General features: G+C 39.6%; 1 protein-coding gene and 1 long non-coding RNA gene across 2 annotated transcripts; one reads left to right on the plus strand and one right to left on the minus strand.

Moving 5' to 3' along the window:
- Window positions 1-7883: 7883 nt before the first annotated feature.
- lipt2.S (lipoyl(octanoyl) transferase 2 S homeolog) lies at window positions 7884-11734 on the minus strand. The gene is made up of 2 exons (XM_018250472.2): window positions 10759-11734; window positions 7884-8249 (listed from the first exon to the last, which is right to left on the minus strand). The coding sequence occupies exons 1-2, from the start codon at window positions 11189-11191 to the stop codon at window positions 8026-8028; spliced, it is 657 nt and encodes a 218-aa protein (XP_018105961.1). The 5' UTR covers window positions 11192-11734; the 3' UTR covers window positions 7884-8025.
- Window positions 8133-14514, plus strand: LOC121400730. Its single transcript, XR_005965944.1, has 2 exons — window positions 8133-8271; window positions 13038-14514. It is a non-coding gene; the product is annotated as an uncharacterized LOC121400730 (long non-coding RNA).
- The last annotated feature ends 7860 nt before the right edge of the window (window positions 14515-22374 follow it).

The raw sequence follows: 22374 nt of genomic DNA on the forward strand, positions 1-22374 counted from the left end.
TAACACCTGCTGCTACTCTCAGTATCTGACACTGCCCCCAGCTCTGACTTCTCCTCTTCCATTCAGTTCCCTGTCTTGCTCCTCCTCTCCCTTCTCCTTGTCCCTCCTCCTTTCTCAAGTCTTCTCCCAAAATCTGCTGCCCCTCCCCTTTACCAGCACAGTCTGTGCCAATCACATAATGACCAACCCCCTGCCAGTGTAAAGGACACACTAACCCTCCCTGTACAATACTTGGCACTTGTGTAAGTTGCAGGTTATAAAACTCCATCAAATGCAGCAGCAAATAAATGCAATGATTTTGTAATGAGGTGCAAATAACCCAAGGGTCCCCCCACAATCAGTGACCCCAAACTCTTTACGGCATATATTGGCTATACACACTCAAACAAAAAGTGGTACAGAAAAAAATCTCTTTTTTATATATATTGCAGCTAGGGATGCACCCAATCCACTATTTGGGGTGAAAGATTCGGCCGAATACCGAAACGAATCCTAAATTGCATATGCAAATTAGGGACAGCAAAGGAAAAAATTCTTCTTTTGTGGTGAAAAGTCACATTATTTCCCTACAGCCCCTAATTTACATATGCAAATTAGGATTCAGTTTGGCCAGGCACAAGGATTCGGATGAATCCGAATCCTGCTGAAAAAGGCCGAATCCTGGATTTGGTGCATCCCTAATTGCAGCAGTAAAATATACATCAATCAGATTAGTGTCTTATCAAAGCAATTTATACACAACACTATTATCCATCATATATATATATATATATATATATATAACACCCAGTTATATGTTATATGTATTGGAATGCGAGGGGTGCAAAATTGGGTCCCATGCAGGGATCAGTTGCACCAGCTGCAGCTGGCACACATGCATTTGCCTTCGGCAGGAGATTTTACCTCTAATATCATGTACCTTGGGGCATCCTAGGGGCACCCACACCCCACCCATGTGGCACCCATATAGTATTCATTGCATTTCATCTTGCAAGTAAAATGCAGAGGCGCAAGCTTGTGTTGCACCTTCCCCTGACAATACAAGTGACATGCTGGGGAAACCAAGGGTTGTAATTCCAGGGTTGCCACAGTAGGTGGCGCCAATAAATGCAGCTTATCACATACAGGTATGGGATCCGTTATCCGGAAATGTTATCCAGAAAGCTCCGAATTACAGAAAGGTCGTCTCCCATAGACTCCGTTATAATCAAAGAATCCAGATTTTTTTAAATTGATTTCCCTTTTCTGTGTAATAATAAAACAGTCGCTTGTACTTGATCCCAACTAAGATATAATTAATCCTTATTGGAAGCAAAACCAGCCTATTGGCTTTATTTAGGGGCACATTTACTAAGGGTCGAATATCGAGGGTTAATAAACCCTCGAATTCGACAGTCCAAGTAAAATCCTACGAATTCGAATATCAAATTTAAAGGATGTACCGCAAATCCTAAGATCGAACGATCGAAGGAAAAATCGTTCGATCGAACGATGAAATCCTTCCAATCGAACGAAAAAAACCTTAGATCAAAAAAACCTTAGAAAAGTGATGGGGAAGGTCCCCATAGGCTAACATTGTAGCTCGGTAGGTTTAAACTAACAAAGTAAGTAGTGAAAGTTTTTTTTAAAGAGACAGTACTTTGACTATCGAATGCTCGAATAGTCGAACGATTTTTAGTTTGAGTCGAAGTCATAGTCAAAGGTCGTAGTAGCCTATTCGATGGTCAAAGTACCCAAAAAAAATACTTCGAAATTCGAATCCTTCACTCGAGCGTAGTAAATGTGCCCCTTCATGTTTATATGATTTACTAGTAGACTTAAGGTATAAAGATCCAAATTACAGAAAGATCCGTTATCCGGAAAACATTCTGATAACAGGTCCCATACCAGTACTACATTATTAACACTGTTAGCACCTGATTAGTCAACATGCAGACAAACTTATTATAACGCTTTATAGCCACAATGATACTGGGGGAATATAAATCCAAAAAACTGTGTCTACCTGGTTATATGATCTGCACTGCTGATTCTGACTCCTGAAACAATGCAGTAGAAGCTGAAGCCAGCAGGTTAACAGACTTGGAGAAGTGACTTCAGCTGCAGAATGTTAATCTTTTTTTTATTTCTCTGGAAATCTGACCTGATCTATAAACAGACCGGTTCTGCTTTCAATGAAAATTTCTACTTTTAGCAAAATTCCCTAAACTGTTATTTCTCCGCAATTAAACCACAGGCTCATTTCCTGCTGAAAAGTCTCGGGTGTTGGCGAGTGAATGTGCGACTCACGCAGGAAAAGAAATTCCGTCTCGCCTGCAGCACAAAATGGAATTTCCCATATGAAATAGTTCTGGGGGGTCGGTCCCTTCAGCCGAGTTGCCATAACAATCAGAGTAACGTCTGGATATTGGGGGGCAGCTCCCCTTATGGTTCACTTTACTGGCGCTTCATGTGATCAATTAACACTGACACATACTGGACCCCTGGATATGATCACTATATATAAATATATAAGGGGATATGATCACTATATATAAATATATAAGGGGATATGATCACTATATATAAATATATAAGGGGGATATGATCACTATATATAAATATATAAGGGGCATATGATCACTATATATAAATATATAAGGGGATATGATCACTATATATAAATATATAAGGGGATATGATCACTATATATAAATATATAAGGGGAAATGATCACTATATATAAATATATAAGGGGGGTATGATCACTATATATAAATATATAAGGGGGATATGATCACTATATATAAATATAAAGGGGGATATGATCACTATATATAAATATATAAGGGGGATATGATCACTATATATAAATATATAAGGGGATATGATCACTATATATAAATATATAAGGGGATATGATCACTATATATAAATATATAAGGGGGATATGATCACTATATATAAATATACAAGAGGATATGATCACTATATATAAATATGTAAGGGGGATATGATCACTGTATATAAATATATAAGGGGGATATGATCACTATATATAAATATATAAGGGGTATATGATCACTATATATAAATATATAAGGGGATATGATCACTATATATAAATATATAAGGGGGATATGATCACTATATATAAATATATAAGGGGATATGATCACTATATATAAATATATAAGGGGATATGCTCACTATATATAAATATATAAGGGGATATGATCACTATATATAAATATATAAGGGGATATGATCACTATATATAAATATATAAGGGGTATATGATCACTATATATAAATATACAAGAGGATATGATCACTATATATAAATATATAAGGGGGATATGATCACTATAGATAAATATATAAGGGGGATATGATCACTATATATAAATATATAAGGGGATATGATCACTATATATATATATATAAGGGGGATATGATCACTATATATAAATATATAAGGGGATATGATCACTATATATAAATATATAAGGGGATATGATCACTATATATAAATATATAAGGGGATATGATCAATATATATAAATATATAAGGGGGATATGATCACTATATATAAATATATAAGGGGTATATGATCACTATATATAAATATATAAGAGGGATATGATCAATATATATAAATATATAAGGGGATATGATCACTATATATAAATATATAAGGGGATATGATCACTATATATAAATATATAAGGGGGATATGATCACTATATATAAATATATAAGGGGGATATGATCACTATATATAAATATATAAGGGGGATATGATCACTATATATAAATATATAAGGGGGATATGATCACTATATATAAATATATAAGGGGGATATGATCACTATATATAAATATACAAGAGGATATGATCACTATATATAAATATATAAGGGGGATATGATCACTATATATAAATATACAAGAGGATATGATCACTATATATAAATATATAAGGGGGATATGATCACTATATATAAATATATAAGGGGGATATGATCACTATATATAAATATACAAGAGGATATGATCACTATATATAAATATGTAAGGGGGATATGATCACTGTATATAAATATATAAGGGGGATATGATCACTATATATAAATATATAAGGGGTATATGATCACTATATATAAATATATAAGGGGATATGATCACTATATATAAATATATACGGGGATATGATCACTATATATAAATATATAAGGGGGATATGATCACTATATATAAATATATAAGGGGATATGATCACTATATATAAATATATAAGGGGTATATGATCACTATATATAAATATATAAGGGGATATGATCACTATATATAAATATATAAGGGGTATATGATCACTATATATAAATATATAAGGGGATATGATCAATATATATAAATATATAAGGGGGATATGATCACTATATATAAATATATAAGGGGGGACAGTAATGAAATAGAGAAAGTACAGAGAAGAGCGACTAAGCTGATAAAGGGAATGGAAGTGATCAGTTATGGGGAAAAGACAAGTTGGGATTGTTACACTGAGACAGGTGTAATTCTGTCTGATTTACAAGTGACACTTGGGATTGTGGGTGATTATTAGTAAATCAGGTGCTGGTACTGGAGGGGACACAGTAGAAATATTGTTGGTTCCCTGTATTAATGGGCGGGGCTAAATCAGCATCACTGTATAAGCCCGAGGGTCAGCAGAGACCGAAGTGCTTTGTGCCCCTCCAGGTGTCACAGAGTTAATCCCAGACACTGGCTTTTATGTAAAACTTCCTCTTGAGCAACTGTCAGACTCTTCCTTTTCCTGAGATTTTCCTGTGCCACCAACTGTCACCCACATGTACAGATCTATGGACGGGAGGATCAGCATAAAACTGCCGTGAAAAACAAGACGATTTGGCTCTTTTCCACGTTATGTTATTATTCTTTTTCTGAAACTTACCCCTGGAGCTGAGAATTTGGAATTCAACCCTTCCCGTCACTAAGAATGTTCTATATCATTCCAAGTGCCTATAACGATCCTTCTTAGAGCAGGTTCGTTGGCTAGCAAAGCATGCTGGGAGATGTAGTTTGCCAACAGCTGGTGCATTGCTTACTGCCAAGATTCCAGTTAGCACAAGCTTCTCCCCTGCTTTGTTATACAGCTTCCCTCTGCTACATTGTTTCAATAGTCAGAACCAGCAAGGCAGGGAATCGAAAGGAGAACTACGCTACATTTTTGTGTTTATCTCCCCTTTATATATTGTACAGTAGACTGGATTATATGATCAGTTACAATATTGTCCCCTGTCTGACAGAGTCGGGCCCCTACAGGCCGGTCGCTGAACTGCAGCTTTATCTCCAGTATTTGTGGCATTTCCCTTAGTGCTGCTGCCGATGTTCCGACCCCGCAGCTGAATTAGGATTTATTTACTCACCTGTGTCCCCTAAATGATCCCACACTCTCTCTGATACTGTTATTGGGGGGGCTAAGCATGCTGGGAGCTGTAGTTCTTAAAGGGGTAGTTCACCTTTCATGAATACATCTGGAGCAGGCACTCAAATAAAGGCAATCTTCCAACAGAAAAGATTTATTGTGTCCTCTGCCTTACGCGTTTCGTGTTACAAACACTTAGGGGCACATTTACTAAGCTTGAGTGAAGGAATAGAATTAAAAAAACTTCGAATTTCGAATGGTTTTTTTGGCTACTTTCGACCATTGAATTGGCTACTTCGACCACGACTTCGAATCAAACGTTTCGAACTAAAAACCGTTCGACCATTCGATAGTCGAAGTACTGTCTCTTTAAAAAAAAACTTCGACCACCTACTTCGCCACCTAAAACCTACCGAACCTCAATGTTAGTCTATGGGGAAGGTCCCCATAGGCTTTCTAAGCTTTTTTTGGACGAAGAAAAATTGTTCGATCGATGGATTAAAATCCTTCGAATCATTCGATTCGAAGGATTTAATCGTTTCTCCTTCGATCGTTCGATCATACGAATTGCGGTAAATCCTTCGACTTCGATATTCAAAGTATTTAACTTCGACAGTCGAATATCGAGGGTTAATTAACCCTCGATATTGGACCCTAAGTAAATCTGCCCCTTAATCATATAAGCCTATGATTAAGGGGCAGATTTATCAAGGGTCGAATTTCGAGGGTTAAAAGACCCTCGAATTCGACCCTCAAAATAAAATACTTCAAATTCGAATATCGAATTCGAAGGATTTTAGCGCAAAAGCTTTGATCGAATAAAAATCGTTCAAACGATCGAATAAACGATGAAATTGTTCAAATGGAACGATTCAAACGATTTTAAGTGAACGATCGAAGGATTTTTATTCGACAAAAAAAAACTTAGAAAAGTGCTGGGGAAGGTCCCCACAGGCTAACATTGGACTTCGGTAGCTTTAATATGGCATTGAAGTTTTTTTAAAGAGACAGTGCTTCAATTATCGAATGGTTGAATGACTTTTACTTCAAATTGTTCGAATCGAATTTGACCAATTCGATGGTCGAAGTACCCAAAAAATTTCTTCGAAATTCGAATATTTTTTTATTCGAATTATTCACTCTAGCTTAGTAAATCTGCCCCTAAGTTTTTTCAACACTAAACGTGTAAGGCAGAGGACACAAGAAGGGGCATATTTATCAAGGGTTGAATTTCGAATTGAAAATACTTCGAAATTCAAAAAGACCAACTGAAATGTCGAAGGTTTTTTTGGGTCGAAGATTCCCGTATTTGAATCGTGCCATCGAAGGAATAGCGCATTTGATCGAATTCGATTTATAGTTTTTCCCCCCAAAAACCGTTGATTTCTCAAAGTCCACCAATTGACTCCAAACAGGTTCTAGGAGGTCCCCCATAGGCTAAAACGCCACTTCAGCAGGTTTTAGATGGCCAATGGTCGAAGTCGAAGTTTTAAAGAGACAGTACATGATAAATATAGATATATTCGAAGTTTTTTTGAATTTCGAATCGAAAGTACACAAAAAATAGCTCAAAATTCTAAGTTTTTAACTTCGGAAATTCACCTGGATTTGATAAATCTGCCCCTAAATCTTTTTTACTTGATTTCAAGTGTCTGTTAGAAGATTGCCTTTATTTCAGTGCCTGCTCCAGATTTATTCACAGTTGTCCGAGGGCTCAGGGCTGAGTAAATATTCCACTTCATGGAGACCCCCCCTCTTCATCTTATCACAATGTATATCTTTCAGTTAAGTTGTAGTATGTTATAGAATGGCCCAGTGTAAGCAATTGTAAGCAATTGTAAGTTTCAATTGGTCTTATTTATTTCTTAGTTTTTAAACTTCTTCTGACTCTTTCCAGCTTTGAAATGGGGGTCACTGACCCCGTCTAAAAAAACCAAATGCTCTGTAAGGCTACAAATGTATTGTTATTGTTACTTTATTATTACTCAAGTTCCATTCCAGTCTTTTATTCAAATCAGTGCATGGTTGCTAGCGGAATTTAGACCCTAGCAACCAGATGGCTGAAATTACAAACTGGAGAGCTGCTGAATAAAAAGCTAAATAAGTCAAAAACCACAAATAATAAAAAATGAAAACCAATTGCAAATTGTCTCAGAATGTCCCTCTCTACGTCATATTAACAGTTAATTTAAAGGTGACGCACCCATTTAAGGTTGATGAGTTTCTCCTGATTTACTAACTGTGTGGCTGAAGCAAAGTGCCTTGTGCAGGGGGTTGGGGTGGGTCTAAAATGAAATTTGGGTTCCCAAGATCAGTCACAATGGGAGGTCGGTTGTCATGGAAACACCAGCAGGACGGGTATTGGATCTATTGGGGCAAAATGTGAGTCAGGAATAAAGTTCTGCCCCCCCCCTGGAAACAGTAACTGAAGAAATTTTGATTTTTTTTCAGATTTTATTTTAAAATATATGATCCAGCCCAGCCCCCTTCCTGCACATTGTCCCCCCTATACACAGCGACCCCCTATACACAGCCGACCCCCTATACACAGCAGCAGAGCAATAATAAAGGCTCAGATATAACAGGAGTCCCAGTCGGGTCAGTTCTGCTCCATCAACAACGAGCACTGAAATTCCTCCTCAAACGCCTCCAGGAAGGCCGGGATGATGTCATCGATTGTCACCTGTCGGCCGAGCTCCCGAGTGAGAGAAGTGACGCCTTTACCCACAATCCCACAGGGGACGATGTGACTGAACCAGCTGAGATCAGTGTTACAGTTCAGCGCCAGCCCATGTGATGTGATGTATCTGGCGCAGTGAACTCCTGCAGCAACACAAGTACAGGGGTAAGTACAGCAGCACTGGGACAGATACTAGGAAATATACTATATAGTAAGGATATGAGGGGTAATACTATATAATAAGGAAATGAGGGGTAATATTATATAATAAGGAGATGAGGGGTAATATTATATAATAAGGAGATGAGGGGTAACACTATATAATAAGGAGATGAGGGGTAATATTATATAATAAGGAGATGAGGGGTAACATTATATAATAAGGAGATGAGGGGTAATATTATATAATAAGGAGATGAGGGGTAATATTATATAATAAGGAGATGAGGGGTAATATTATATAATAAGGAGATGAGGGGTAATATTATATAATAAGGAGATGAGGGGTAACACTATATAATAAGGAGATGAGGGGTAATATTATATAATAAGGAGATGAGGGGTAACATTATATAATAAGGAGATGAGGGGTAATATTATATAATAAGGAGATGAGGGGTAATATTATATAATAAGGAGATGAGGGGTAATATTATATAATAAGGAGATGAGGGGTAACATTATATAATAAGGAGATGAGGGGTAACATTATATAATAAGGAGATGAGGGTAATATTATATAATAAGGAGATGAGGGGTAACATTATATAATAAGGAGATGAGGGGTAACATTATATAATAAGGAGATGAGGGGTAATATTATATAATAAGGAGATGAGGGGTAATATTATATAATAAGGAGATGAGGGGTAACATTATATAATAAGGAGATGAGGGGTAACATTATATAATAAGGAGATGAGGGGTAATATTATATAATAAGGAGATGAGGGGTAACATTATATAATAAGGAGATGAGGGTAACATTATATAATAAGGAGATGAGGGGTAACATTATATAATAAGGAGATGAGGGGTAACATTATATAATAAGGAGATGAGGGGTAACATTATATAATAAGGAGATGAGGGGTAACATTATATAATAAGGACATGAGGGGTAACATTATATAATAAGGAGATGAGGGGTAATATTATATAATAAGGAGATGAGGGGTAATATTATATAATAAGGAGATGAGGGGTAACATTATATAATAAACAGATGAGGGGTAACATTATATAATAAGGAGATGAGGGGTAACATTATATAATAAGGAGATGAGGGGTAACATTATATAATAAGGAGATGAGGGGTAATATTATATAATAAGGAGATGAGGGGTAACATTATATAATAAGGAGATGAGGGGTAATATTATATAATAAGGAAATGAGGGGTAACATTATATAATAAGGAGATGAGGGGTAACATTATATAATAAGGAGATGAGGGGTAACATTATATAATAAGGAGATGAGGGGTAACATTATATAATAAGGAGATGAGGGGTAACATTATATAATAAGGAGATGAGGGGTAATATTATATAATAAGGACATGAGGGGTAATATTATATAATAAGGAGATGAGGGGTAATATTATATAATAAGGAGATGAGGGGTAATATTATATAATAAGGAGATGAGGGTAATATTATATAATAAGGAGATGAGGGGTAATATTATATAATAAGGAGATGAGGGGTAACATTATATAATAAGGAAATGAGGGGTAACATTATATAATAAGGAGATGAGGGGTAACATTATATAATAAGGAGATGAGGGGTAACATTATATAATAAGGAAATGAGGGGTAACATTATATAATAAGGAGATGAGGGGTAACATTATATAATAAGGAGATGAGGGGTAACATTATATAATAAGGAGATGAGGGGTAACATTATATAATAAGGAGATGAGGGGTAACATTATATAATAAGGAGATGAGGGGTAACATTATATAATAAGGAGATGAGGGGTAACATTATATAATAAGGAGATGAGGGGTAACATTATATAATAAGGAGATGAGGGGTAATATTATATAATAAGGAGATGAGGGGTAATATTATATAATAAGGAGATGAGGGGTAATATTATATAATAAGGAGATGAGGGGTAATATTATATAATAAGGAGATGAGGGGTAATATTATATAATAAGGAGATGAGGGGTAACATTATATAATAAGGAGATGAGGGGTAACATTATATAATAAGGAGATGAGGGGTAACATTATATAATAAGGAGATGAGGGTAACATTATATAATAAGGAGATGAGGGGTAACATTATATAATAAGGAGATGAGGGGTAACATTATATAATAAGGAGATGAGGGGTAACATTATATAATAAGGAGATGAGGGGTAATATTATATAATAAGGAGATGAGGGGTAATATTATATAATAAGGAGATGAGGGGTAATATTATATAATAAGGAGATGAGGGGTAACATTATATAATAAGGAGATGAGGGGTAACATTATATAATAACATTATATAATAAGGAGATGAGGGGTAACATTATATAATAAGGAGATGAGGGGTAACATTATATAATAAGGAGATGAGGGGTAACATTATATAATAAGGAGATGAGGGGTAATATTATATAATAAGGAGATACAGGGGGCGGTACCTATAGCGCAGATCTTGTTTCCGCGGACCCAGACTCCGGTCTCAGGGTTTGTCTCCCCGGGGAGGCCGAGGCGGTTACAGAGGGAGATGACGGAGGACTCGAGGCCGGACACGTAGGAGCGGAGGGAGAGGCGCAGGTCCCGCAGGTGGAACACGGGGTAACAGACGAGCTGGCCGGGCCCGTGGAACGTGATGAGACCCCCGCGGTCTGTTCTGTGGAAATCCGCCCCCAGAGCTCTCAGCCGGGACTCTTCCTCCCCGGGATACGCGGCCCTCCGGATCCCAACCGTATAGACCGGCGGGTGTTCACACAGCAACAGCCTCCCCTCCCTCCCGACCCTCTCCTCCCTCACTGCCCGGACACACCGAGCCTGCTCCGCCAGCGCCTCCGCGTAACTCACCAGCCCCAAGCGCCTCACCCGCAGCACCGACATCCCCCGAGTCTCACCGGGACCGACGCGCGGCCTCCTCACACTCACAGCCCGGGATATTATTAGTGGGACAGAGAGAGGCCCGTGTGGGACTAACGCCACTGACTTCCCTATACACTGAGGCCTGGAGGGAGGGGAGAAGCCTGACTGGGAGTTCTGGGGGATTGAGGCCTACTGGGACGGATAAAGCCTGACTGGTAGTTCTGGGGGATTGAGGCCTAGTGGGACGGATAAAGCCTGACTGGGAGTTCTGGTGGATTGAGGCCTAGTGGGACGGATAAAGCCTGACTGGGAGTTCTGGGGGATTGAGGCCTAGTGGGACGGATAGAGCCTGACTGGGAATTCTGGGGGATTGAGGCCTAGTGGGACGGATAAAGCCTGACTGGGAGTTCTTGGGGATTGAGGCCTAATGGGACGGATAAAGCCTGACTGGGAGTATTACCAACAGCACTGGTCTTACTACAGACTGAGACTTGGGGACAGGAGACAGTGGCCTGACTGGGGGGTTTGGAGCAAACTGGGTTTTTAGGGCCAAAAAAAAGATTTGCACCGGGCGTGGTGGGGGATGGGAATAAAGGGGGCGTGTCATGAGATCAAAGGGTGCAGAAACACGACACACCCCCTTTATTCCCACCCCCCACCACGGCCGGTGCAAATCTTTTTGAAAGGTGGCTGCGCCATCTGGTTGCAAGCATGCACGCGAGCTAGATGTTCGTGCATGTGTGTGAATGGGTGGGCAAAAAGACGCTTCTGCGCATGCATGAATAGACGCTCTTACACATGCGCGAATAGGCACTCGCGCATGCGCGAGCGACTCGCATAGATGCGAACAAGTGGGGGGTCGGCAGAGAAGGGACCGGACTAGGGGTAGGAGTAAGTACGTGCCTGTCGCCCCTCCACCCTTGCACCCTAGGCACGTGCCTACTCTGCCTACCCCTAGTTCCAGCCCTGGTGGCAGCCCTAGTTACAACTGAAGCAGGTACCAGTGTCAGTATCAGCATCTCAGGAAAGTGGAGCCTGCCGTTTGAGAGGCCTGAGTAGAAAGATGAGAAATAAAAAGCAGCAATAACAATATATTTGTAGCCTTACAGAGAATTTGTTTTTAGATGGGGTCAGTGACCCCCTTTTGAAAGCTGGAAAGAGACAAGAGAAGAAAAGAAGGCAAATAATAAAAAAAAAAAAACCTATAAATAATAAAGACCAATTGTAAAGTTTCTTATAATTAGCCATTCTATAATATACTAAAAGTTAACTGAAAGGTAAAGCTCCCCTTCAATCAGTACTGGGCCCTTTTCTCCAGCAGCCTGGCAGATCAAGGAAGCCTAACTGGCAGTTTGTGGGTCAGACTGTAGAGTCACATAGTAAAATATGTATTTGAATAACACAAAGGCCCTAACCCAATTCTCTCTCTTCATCATGTCAAAAAGCAATTTTCTTGTGCAACTGCATTGTTTTTTTTTTTTTGCCCACAATGCGTTCCCCTCTCCCAGATTTCCAGAATTATTGTTGGTGCCAAGACACTGTTGCGTTGGATGTGTTAAAATTAGGGCAAATACCTAACCAAATCCTAATTTTCTTATGCGAAACCTTTTTTACTCCCTTGTTTTGTGACAAAGTCACGTGATTTCCCTCCCTGCCCCTAAATTACATAAGCAAGTTAGGATTTGACCAGGCAGAAGGATACAGCCGAATCTTAATCCTGCTGAAAAATGCTGAATCCTGGGATCAGCGCATCCCTAATTAAAATTGCTGCAGTTGAGGTTTCTGTTCAATGGCAATTGCCGGTAATTGTACTGAAAAAGTTTCAGTGTTCAAACATGAGTTTTCAAAATGTTTTTCTTTTTTGCAGCATCTACACTGCGTCTGTTGGTGCAGGACAGATCTGCTGTCGGGTTTAGAGTTGATGGTAGTGCCAGGGATCAGCTGTATGAGTTGTATCAGTAGGCTCAGCAGGGCTTGATTCAGAGATGGAGGCACCAGTGCAACTATTCAGACGTGCAAGGAGCACATGTTGGCTCAAGAACATTTAATAATACGGATTTTCACTCAACTGCCGAATGTGTGAACTTTTTGAAAGACTTGATAAACAAGGTGGAACCTCAGTAGAGAAGATGGGACATGAGAGAAGGGGGATGAAAGAAAGGAGGGTAAATAATGTGGGAAATGTGGAAAGAGAAAGATGAAAGAGAAACAAGAAGGAAATGGCCAAGAAGAGTTTGAGATGAGAATAAAGAGGGAGAAGCACACAGGAGACCAGAGTCTTGGGGGGGGGGGGGTTGTATATAACAGTGTCAGTTGATAACTTGAAAGACCTGTGGAACCTTCTGGTCAACCCTTGTGTGAACTATAACAGCGGCTCATTCACAGTAAAACAGGGCAAGCAAGTGGCACCCAATAGAGATCAGCCAACTGATAGGGCCTGCCAACTGCGTCATCCACAACCCAAGCCACAAATACATAGACCAGACTTAATATAACAGAAATAAACAAATACTGAGTAAAAACAGATTATTCAAACGATAATATAAGGTCAAATACCTGGGGGGTGTTCTAATAACAACTATATTAAAATGAACTCACTCTACTCAAAGACTTAAGCCCCAGATAGAACAGTATTAATAACGGCCACTCACCAATTCATATAACATGGCAATATTTATTCCAAATGTAACAATTAAAATCACCCGAAAATAAATTTGGTATCAGTAAGAGGAGGGGCCTCTTCTTAACAATAGTAGCCATAAATTAGCTCAGATTCTCATAATATTCGACCACAAAAAAATGAAAGTATACGTATAATAAATGAGGTTATGCTCCAATAGTACAAAAGTTGAGATCCTATGGAAGTATGGAATAAGTCTGAGCAACTATTTTCATTAGTATTAAAGTGCTTTAATTGAGATTAAGACTACTAAATTATAAATGTATCCATCGAGATCCGGTAGTGGAAATGCAGTCATTCAGTTCGATGCACAATGATGAACTTCAGCAGTACGATTCTAAATTCAGTAGCGTATATTTCATGGCAATAGGATACACTCGGGCTACACAGTATCTTCAAATACAGTTGTGTTCAGAATACTCTCCGACATCACTTACCTGATCAATTGCTGTTTTTGGTAGAAATTATATTTCTACATGGCAAATCATTTACTAGTAGGTGTAGTAGAGTAATAGAAACCAACAGTCCCGACATGCTGCTGATTCTGTGTCATTGAATCATTCATTGTTCCAAATAATAGCAGTGTTCCACATAATAACACACTTGATAAAGAGTTGTTATACCCAAAAAGTATTGTCAATAAATGCACATTGCAGTTATTGTGCCTTTGGCCGTATCCTTTCCTAATATACAATACTGAAGTTGCACATACGTTTGGACGGGACGTGGAAAGGTGGCCTTGCTGAAATGTAATTGTTGGGTATGAAATAGTTATTGTTCCAAATAATAGCAGTGTTCTGCATAATAATAGCTCGCTCCAAATAATTACAGTGTGGGTTTACATTTGTGAGCTCATTCATTCTGGGGAAAAACAGGAGTCAATTCTGGCCCTTATTTAAAGAAGGAAAGAGCACATTTTTGTGCTGCTGGTTATAGTGCATTTCTCTCTAAAACTCTCACTCATATGGCTCCTTCCACACAGAGGAACAGCCGACTCATTCAAAAGTTGATTGGAGAGGGAAAAACCATATAAAGAAGTGCAGAAAATAAGAGGCTGCTCAGCTAAAATGATCTCAAATGCTTTAAAATGGCACCAAAACCTGAAAGACGTGGAAGAAAAGTGAAAATGACAATTGAAATGGATAGAAGAATAGCCAAAATGGCAAAGACTCAGCCAATGATCAGCTCCAGGAAGATGAATGGAGTAAAGTTACCTGTGATACTGTTATAATTAGAAGGCACCTACAGTATGTGAAGCCAAACTATCAGCAAGAAACCGCCGCAAAGTTCTGTTGTTGAAAAAAGGCGTGCTGAAGAGCTAACAATTTGCCAAAGAACACATTGACTGGCCTAAAAATTAGGGATTCACCGAATCCAGGATTCGGTTTGGGATTCGGCCTTTTTCAGCATTCGGATTCGGCCGAATCCTTCTGTCCTGCCGAACCGAATCCTAATTTGCATATGCAAATTAGGGGCAGAGAGGGAAATCGTGTGACTTTTTGTCACAAAACAAGGAAGTAAAAATGTTTTTCCCTTCCCACCCCTAATTTGCATATTCGGGCAAATACCGAACTGAATCCTAATTTGCAAATTAGGATTCAGTTCGGTATTTGTCCGAATCTTTCTCAAAGGATTCGCCGAATCCAACATAGTGGATTAGGTGCAGCCCTAATTTTAACACATCAAAATCAACAGTGTCCTGGCACCAAGAATAATTCTGGAAATCTGGGAGAGGGCAATGCATTGTGGGCAAAAAAAAAACAATGCAGTTGCACAAGAAAATTGCCTTTGTACCCTGGCATGATGATGAGAGAGAATTTTGTTAGGGGGTTCGGTATTCGGCCAATCCAAACTAGTGGATTCGGTGCATCCCTAAAATAAATGGCGAAACATTTGGTGGGCTGATGAAAGCAAGATTGTATTTTATTTTTTGGGTGTAGGGGCCACAGGCAGTTTAGTTTGTCAGACGCCCCCCAAACACTGAATTGAAGCCCCAGTACAGAGTGAAGCCTGGGGCACAAGTATCATGATATGGGGATGGGTCTCATATTGTGCCCAAGTGCAAATGTCCTTGAAATGTGAGGTTCAACAAGACAACAAGCCCAAACACACCAGTAAAGCAGCAACAACTTGGTTCCACACCAACAAGATTGAGGTTATGGCCCAATCCAATAGAAAACTGTGTGTGTGGGGGGTGACATGGGGTGTGAGGCAAAAGCAAGAAATGCAGAAGAATTGTGGAAGAGGTTGTTGGAAGTTGGTGGAGTCCATACAACACAGATGTGCAGCACAAACAACTCAATATTAGTTGAGTCATTTAAAGCAACAGAAACAATTTTCACTTGATACGAGTTGTAGGGACTGGTATTTTTGGAACAGCCTAATATTCACTTTTTTTTAAACACACTGCTATTATTCTGAACACAACTGTATGTTTCCTGATAGCAATGAGAAGTCGTCGTATGCATCTAAGCATCCAAAAAAATGCCCAAATTGTTAGTCACTGGTACCATATAAAGTGCTCAGACTTGTAGAACAAAGTTCACAGTGTTATGGAATAATAATCCGCCATAACGATCATGGCATGGATCAGCCAGGTTCAGCTCGGCAACGCTGGTTATTTCTGAGACCAGAAAGGATATAAACATAACATTCATGCGAACATAACTTCTGGGATCACATTGTTATCCTCATAGAGAGGGTCTTCCAGTGGCACCAAAGAAACCTTGAAATGTTGCTGCCTCCAACCCAGGATGTACAGTAGATGTTCGGATAAGTCATCCAGGTAAGTTTCTGAAGATACAACTGATTTGGGTTAAATGTGACTTTTGTGTAACAAAGATGTTGCTGTGAATGTCAACTGTAGAATTGTGTTGGGCTTGTATTCCATTATATGGCTGCGCAGAGAATAATATGTGGTGCGGGGTACCCCGAGGAGCTTGCAATTTAACAATTCCATATATCCCTTCTTCCAAACAGACGTGTTACAGTAACTATTCATTTTCCAAGGCCCCAAAAGTGAATTGATTAGACGAGGGGCACCCAGACTTTATCATGATGGGTTGTTATTATAATTATAGTGAAATGACTTCACCAAGATGTACCCTCGTTGTTACTGGAAGACATAATTGTGTGCCCTCATCCTGCCTATTTGGCACCATTAGCTTCATTTAGAGATGCTCCAAATTCTTAGAGACGCAGTGCTCAGCTGAACGAATCCGAAGCCATGAAGTCATGTGACTTTAATCTGAAGGCAATACATTTTTTTCAGATAATGCAGATAAATTGAACATGCATCTTCATACTTGAATTAATTGAAACATTCAATCACATCTTTTGTAAATCAATCAGTATTCATTAAATGCTGACTTATCTTCCTAGTGTTACCCCTAGCCCAGGCCTTTGAGAGCGACCTTGGGTGTTAATGGCTTATTATTCTCACAGAATGGTGAATACCTGCATCCAGTGTCTTGCACTCGTCCTCTTTTCTCATTAAGACACCTGCTGTTCTTTCTTTAGCACCATTTCCCCTTTGTGAGGAAGAGAAACTATTTGCCAGATGCACATCCTTTGCAATGTACTCCAACCAGAGAGACATCAGGAAAAGTGTCTCCGGCACGTTAAGAATGTGAGTAAATATATAAAATCCCCAAATTAGCCTGATGGCGTCCGAGTTTGCCTTGAATATCCTGCTTCTCAAGCTCGGAGGATAAGGAAATGCTAAATGAGTTTGTATATAAATATCTCAACATCCCTCGGAATCAAAGGACACAATTAATCGGAAAAAATGTTTTTCACAACTTTTTAACGAGAATGCGCGTAACTTTTTTTAGTAGCAACAGTCTGGGTGCCATAATTAGGATTTATCATAATTACGCAACAATAATAATCACATGGCACTTTATTGTGATTATTTTAAAGTGGAATAAAACCTTAACTAACATCAAATTCAAAAACAAGGTACTGTGGCCATTGGAGAGCAGGATAGAAGAATGGGGTAAGCTCCCTTTTATTGGTTAAAAAAAGTGTTCTTCTTCAGAACCGTTGACCACCACCTTTTTGAGTACAACATTGGTGTGTATTGTAGGGTTGCAAGGAAAAAAACATTACTATCCTTAAAGAACATTGCTACCCATCTCCAGTTTGCTAGAGACCATGTGGATAAGTCAGAAGGGTTTTTGAAAAATGTTTTAGGGAAAGATGAGACCAACATAGAACTTTCTGGCTACAATGACAATTGTAGTCATCTGTGAAATATGGTTCTCAAAGTATCATGATTTGGGCCTACTTGACTGTCTCGGAACCAGAAGAGTTGATCATCATTGACTGAGATAAGAATTCTGAATTGTAACAGCAAATTCTGGGGAATAATATCAGTGTATCTGTTAATGAACTGATGCTCAAAAAAAGTGGGTCATGCAGCAAAACAACCATCCTAAAGACACAAGTTGTTCTACCAAACAATGGTTAAAGCAGAAGAAAGTTCATTTTTTAGAATGGTCATTGAGCCTTGACCTTAATCTTACAGAAATGGTGTGAGAGGAGCAGAAGGGGGCAATTCCTGCAAGAAAGCCCACAAACATCCTTGAGCTGAACCTACTCTTAACGGAGAAATTGGATAAAATTCCAGCTCCGAGCAGATATGTTGGAATGATCAGCACATACTAGAAATGTTTAGTTGCAATTATTGCTGCCCAAGGCGGGTGCACCAGTGAAAGCAAAGGTCTCATAGATTTGCCTCACAAATATGTAACTTTGGATAATTTTTCTCAATTAATAAATGAAGAACCATTAGGTTTGGTTTATTGCATTATCATTATCTAGTGAAAAACAGATGGTCATATTTCAGCAAAAAAGGTTCACAAGCCTCCCGTAGATGGATTTTGGGTACAAGCGCAGTGAAGGATAAGAAAGCAACAATTCATTATAAACACAAATATAAATATAATTGCACTTTCATGCCGCTCCCTTGGGCTGGGCAGGGTGGAGACATAAAAAAATGGCTTGACCCTATTGCTTCCCACCAATGATTTTTTGGGCAAGAATGGAAAACTTGCTCCCAGTTTTTCAACATGATCAGGTGATCACATTGTTCATGGGTTGAATGTTTTAAAAAATTCATAAAGAGTCAAAGCCCTGAGAACTGTCTCCTTTGTGCAAGTACATATGGGAAGGCCCAGCCGCCATTCCCACGTTGACATGTGGTGGAACAGTTATGGAGCAGGAAGCAGGTGCAAACTCATTGGCAGAAGATCTTATACTCTTTCCTGTCTTTGGAATCAGATGAAAGACTTAGCTCTATTGTTAATGTTTTTTGATACAAACACACCCAATGAAGCAGCTGAATAACGTCCCCCACCGGGTGTCATCACAAATTAGTTATTAGGCTGAAGGACTTCCCTTAATGAATAGATATCTAATTCGGGTGGCTGGGTGAGCAATATACAACACAACCACAACTAAAAGTGGGCCAGATTCATTGTGATTGGTGCTAATTCAACTCCAGATTCTACTGAGTTTTTCTATTGAGTTTTCATGAGATACACTTCATTTTGCACCAATTTAAAGAACCAGTGGAGATCTCAATAAACCAAACATATTCAACCCATTTTGTATTTGGGAGTGCCATCTGATTCCCTTCTTGATTTTGTTATAAAGAACCAGTAAGCCCTCCTTAAAGTCCCTCCTTTCATACCCGATTACCTTGGGCATTCATTCTATTACTGGTGCTGGTGGATAGAGCATTTCCCGTTGTCTCTTGGGGTACCTTGTGCCACCTCCATATTCAGCTGTTCCAAGGCCCTAGTGTGCACAATACCACAATTCTCTTCTGGTTCACTAAGTTCACCATTGTTCCCAAAAATACCTTTTCACTCTGTAAGTGTGCCATGTTTAGAGGGGTCTACGGGGGTATGGTGAGGAAGGACTCTGGAATCAGTTTTGATTCAGGGTTTAGTTCTCCTTTAACTACCCACACAGCAGAATCAGTAGAGAAGTAGATTCATTCTGGTTTTTCTTTAAACTGCTGGGTTAATCCCATGTGATTAAATGTCTTTTCTGAACCCCCCCTCTTGCTGGAGCCCAAGTCACCCCAACTCTTTATCTCAGTAATTCTTCCATAGCAATTGAGTTGGATCCTTTCAGTGTTGGGCAAGACTTTCTCCTGGAATGGGGAAATGTAGAATCTCCACTGCCTGGCACTTTGGCTCTAACCCTACTTATAACCAAGATGTAGTTTTGGTTCAATACCATGAAATCCAATTTATTTATACTAACAGTCTAGACCCATGCTAATAATTCTTGCCAGTCATGTGCCACCCGAGACCACTGCATACTGTGAGCAACAAGATCTCCCAAGGCCAACGACTGTGTGTAAGTCTGATCCCAGGGGCCAGCGAGTGTGGCATTGATGGATACAGTAAGAGGGGGGCTACAAAGCACTTACACACAATGGCTTCCCACATCACTCGTGTACAGAACAAAGGGAAGCAGCGGCCAGTGATAGAGAGAGCGCTTTTGGCGGAACAGCAAACCCAAAATATTTACTGCTTTCAGGAAACCTTCCTCTGAAAATCACTCATAACAGGAAAGGAACGTGGGGAGAAAACAAGGGATGACAAGAAATGAATGTGTTCTTGAGTGAAGCAAAGACAGAAGCCCAGAAAGGAATCTGACAGTTGCACCAGGGGCTTCAGTGCCAAGGACAAGAGCTGAGGGGCAGGAAACACTAGAGCACAATATAAACAGCACTAGGAAAGGGATGTGAGAGCTGTTTCTGCTTCCAGACAAGCTTCTCCTCTGATAATATGTTTGTTTTGATCATCAAGGAAAAGAAATCCACGTAATCGTTGGAGCAAAATGCGTCACGATGTTCTTTTGATTTGCAGATGGGCTTTGTTTGCACAGAAGGCATGTGGGCAAGTTCCGCTCTAGAACAGCTGGCACATTCATGTTAACGCTAGGGCAGATAAGATAATGGGGGTCTGATCATCTTGGGGTCACTCACTGCAGTGGTTGTTGGTAAGAAAAGTAAAAATGTTATCCATGGAGAAAGGAAAATACCACTTGTAATGGAAACAACTGCTGCTCTGAGGAAAGGACTACCCTACAGTCCTTCAGTTGTAGAAATCCAGGCACCCACCTATAGCCAACAGAATCACAGATTCACCTTTTGAGCGTGCGGATAGAGAAGCCACATGGGACTGTAGCTGTGAGATAGCAGGTATAGTAGGGAGAGATGGTGCCTATAGTAACAGTGGATAATAGTCTCTGGGAAGGGAGTGTGACTGTGGGATAGCAGTATAGTAGGAGAGATGTGCCTATAGAACAGTGATAATAGTTCTGGGAAGGGAGTGATGTGGATAGCAGGTATAGAGAGAGATGGGCTATAGTAACAGGATAATAGTCTCTGGAGGAGGTGACTGTGGATAGCAGGTAAGAGGGAGAGATGTCTATAGTAACAGTGGATAATAGTCTCTGGAAGGAGTGTGACTGTGGATAGCAGGTAAGTAGGGAGAGATGGTTCTATATAACAGTGGATAATGTCTCTGGAAGGGAGTGTGACTGTGGATAGCAGGTATAGTAGGGAGAGATGGTGCTATAGTAACAGTGGATAATAGTCTCTGGGAAGGGAGTGTGACTGTGGATAGCAGGTATAGTAGGAGAGATGGTGCCTATAGTAACAGTGGATAATAGTCTCTGGGAAGGGAGTGTGACTGTGGGTAGAGTATAGTAGGGAGAGATGGTGCCTATAGTAACAGTGGATAATAGTCTCTGGGAAGGAGTGTGACTGTGGGATAGCAGGTATAGTAGGAGAGATGGTGCTATAGTAACAGTGGATAATAGTCTCTGGAAGGAGTGTGACTGTGGGATAGCAGGTATAGTAGGGAGAGATGTGCTATATAACATGGATATAGTCTCTGGGAAGGATGTGACTGTGGGATAGCAGTATAGTAGGAGAGATGGTCCTATAGTAACAGTGGATAATAGTCTCTGGGAAGGGAGTTGACTGTGGGATAGCAGTATAGTAGGGAGAGATGGTGTCTATAGTAACAGTGGATAATAGTCTCTGGGAAGGAGTGTGACTGTGGGATAGCAGGTATAGTAGGAGAGATGGTGCCTATAGTAACAGTGGATAATAGTTCTGGAAGGGAGTGTGACTGGTGGATAGCAGGTATAGTAGGAGAGATGGTGCTATAGTAACAGTGGATAATAGTCTCTGGAAGGAGTGTGACTGTGGATAGCAGGTATAGTAGGGAGAGATGGTGCCTATAGTAACAGTGGATAATAGTCTCTGGGAAGGGAGTGTGACTGTGGATAGCAGGTATAGTAGGGAGAGATGGTGCTATAGTAACAGGGATAATAGTCTCTGGGAAGGAGTGTGACTGTGGGATAGCAGGTATAGTAGGGAGAGATGGTGCCTATAGTAACATGGATAATAGTCTCTGGAAGGAGTGTGACTGTGGGATAGCAGGTATAGTAGGGAGAGATGTGCCTATATAACAGTGGATAATAGTCTCTGGGA

Source organism: Xenopus laevis, chromosome 2S (genome assembly GCF_017654675.1).
Source record: "Xenopus laevis strain J_2021 chromosome 2S, Xenopus_laevis_v10.1, whole genome shotgun sequence".
Taxonomy (NCBI): Eukaryota; Metazoa; Chordata; class Amphibia; order Anura; family Pipidae; genus Xenopus; species Xenopus laevis.

Coding starts and splice junctions, on each gene's coding strand:
- lipt2.S (XM_018250472.2), bottom strand. CDS start 11,191: ATGTCGGTGCTGCGGGTGAGGCGCTTGGGGCTGGTGAGTTACGCGGAG. Junction 8,250..10,758: donor AAACAAGATCTGCGCTATAG/GTACCGCCCCCT, acceptor GTGTTGCTGCAG/GAGTTCACTGCGCCAGATAC.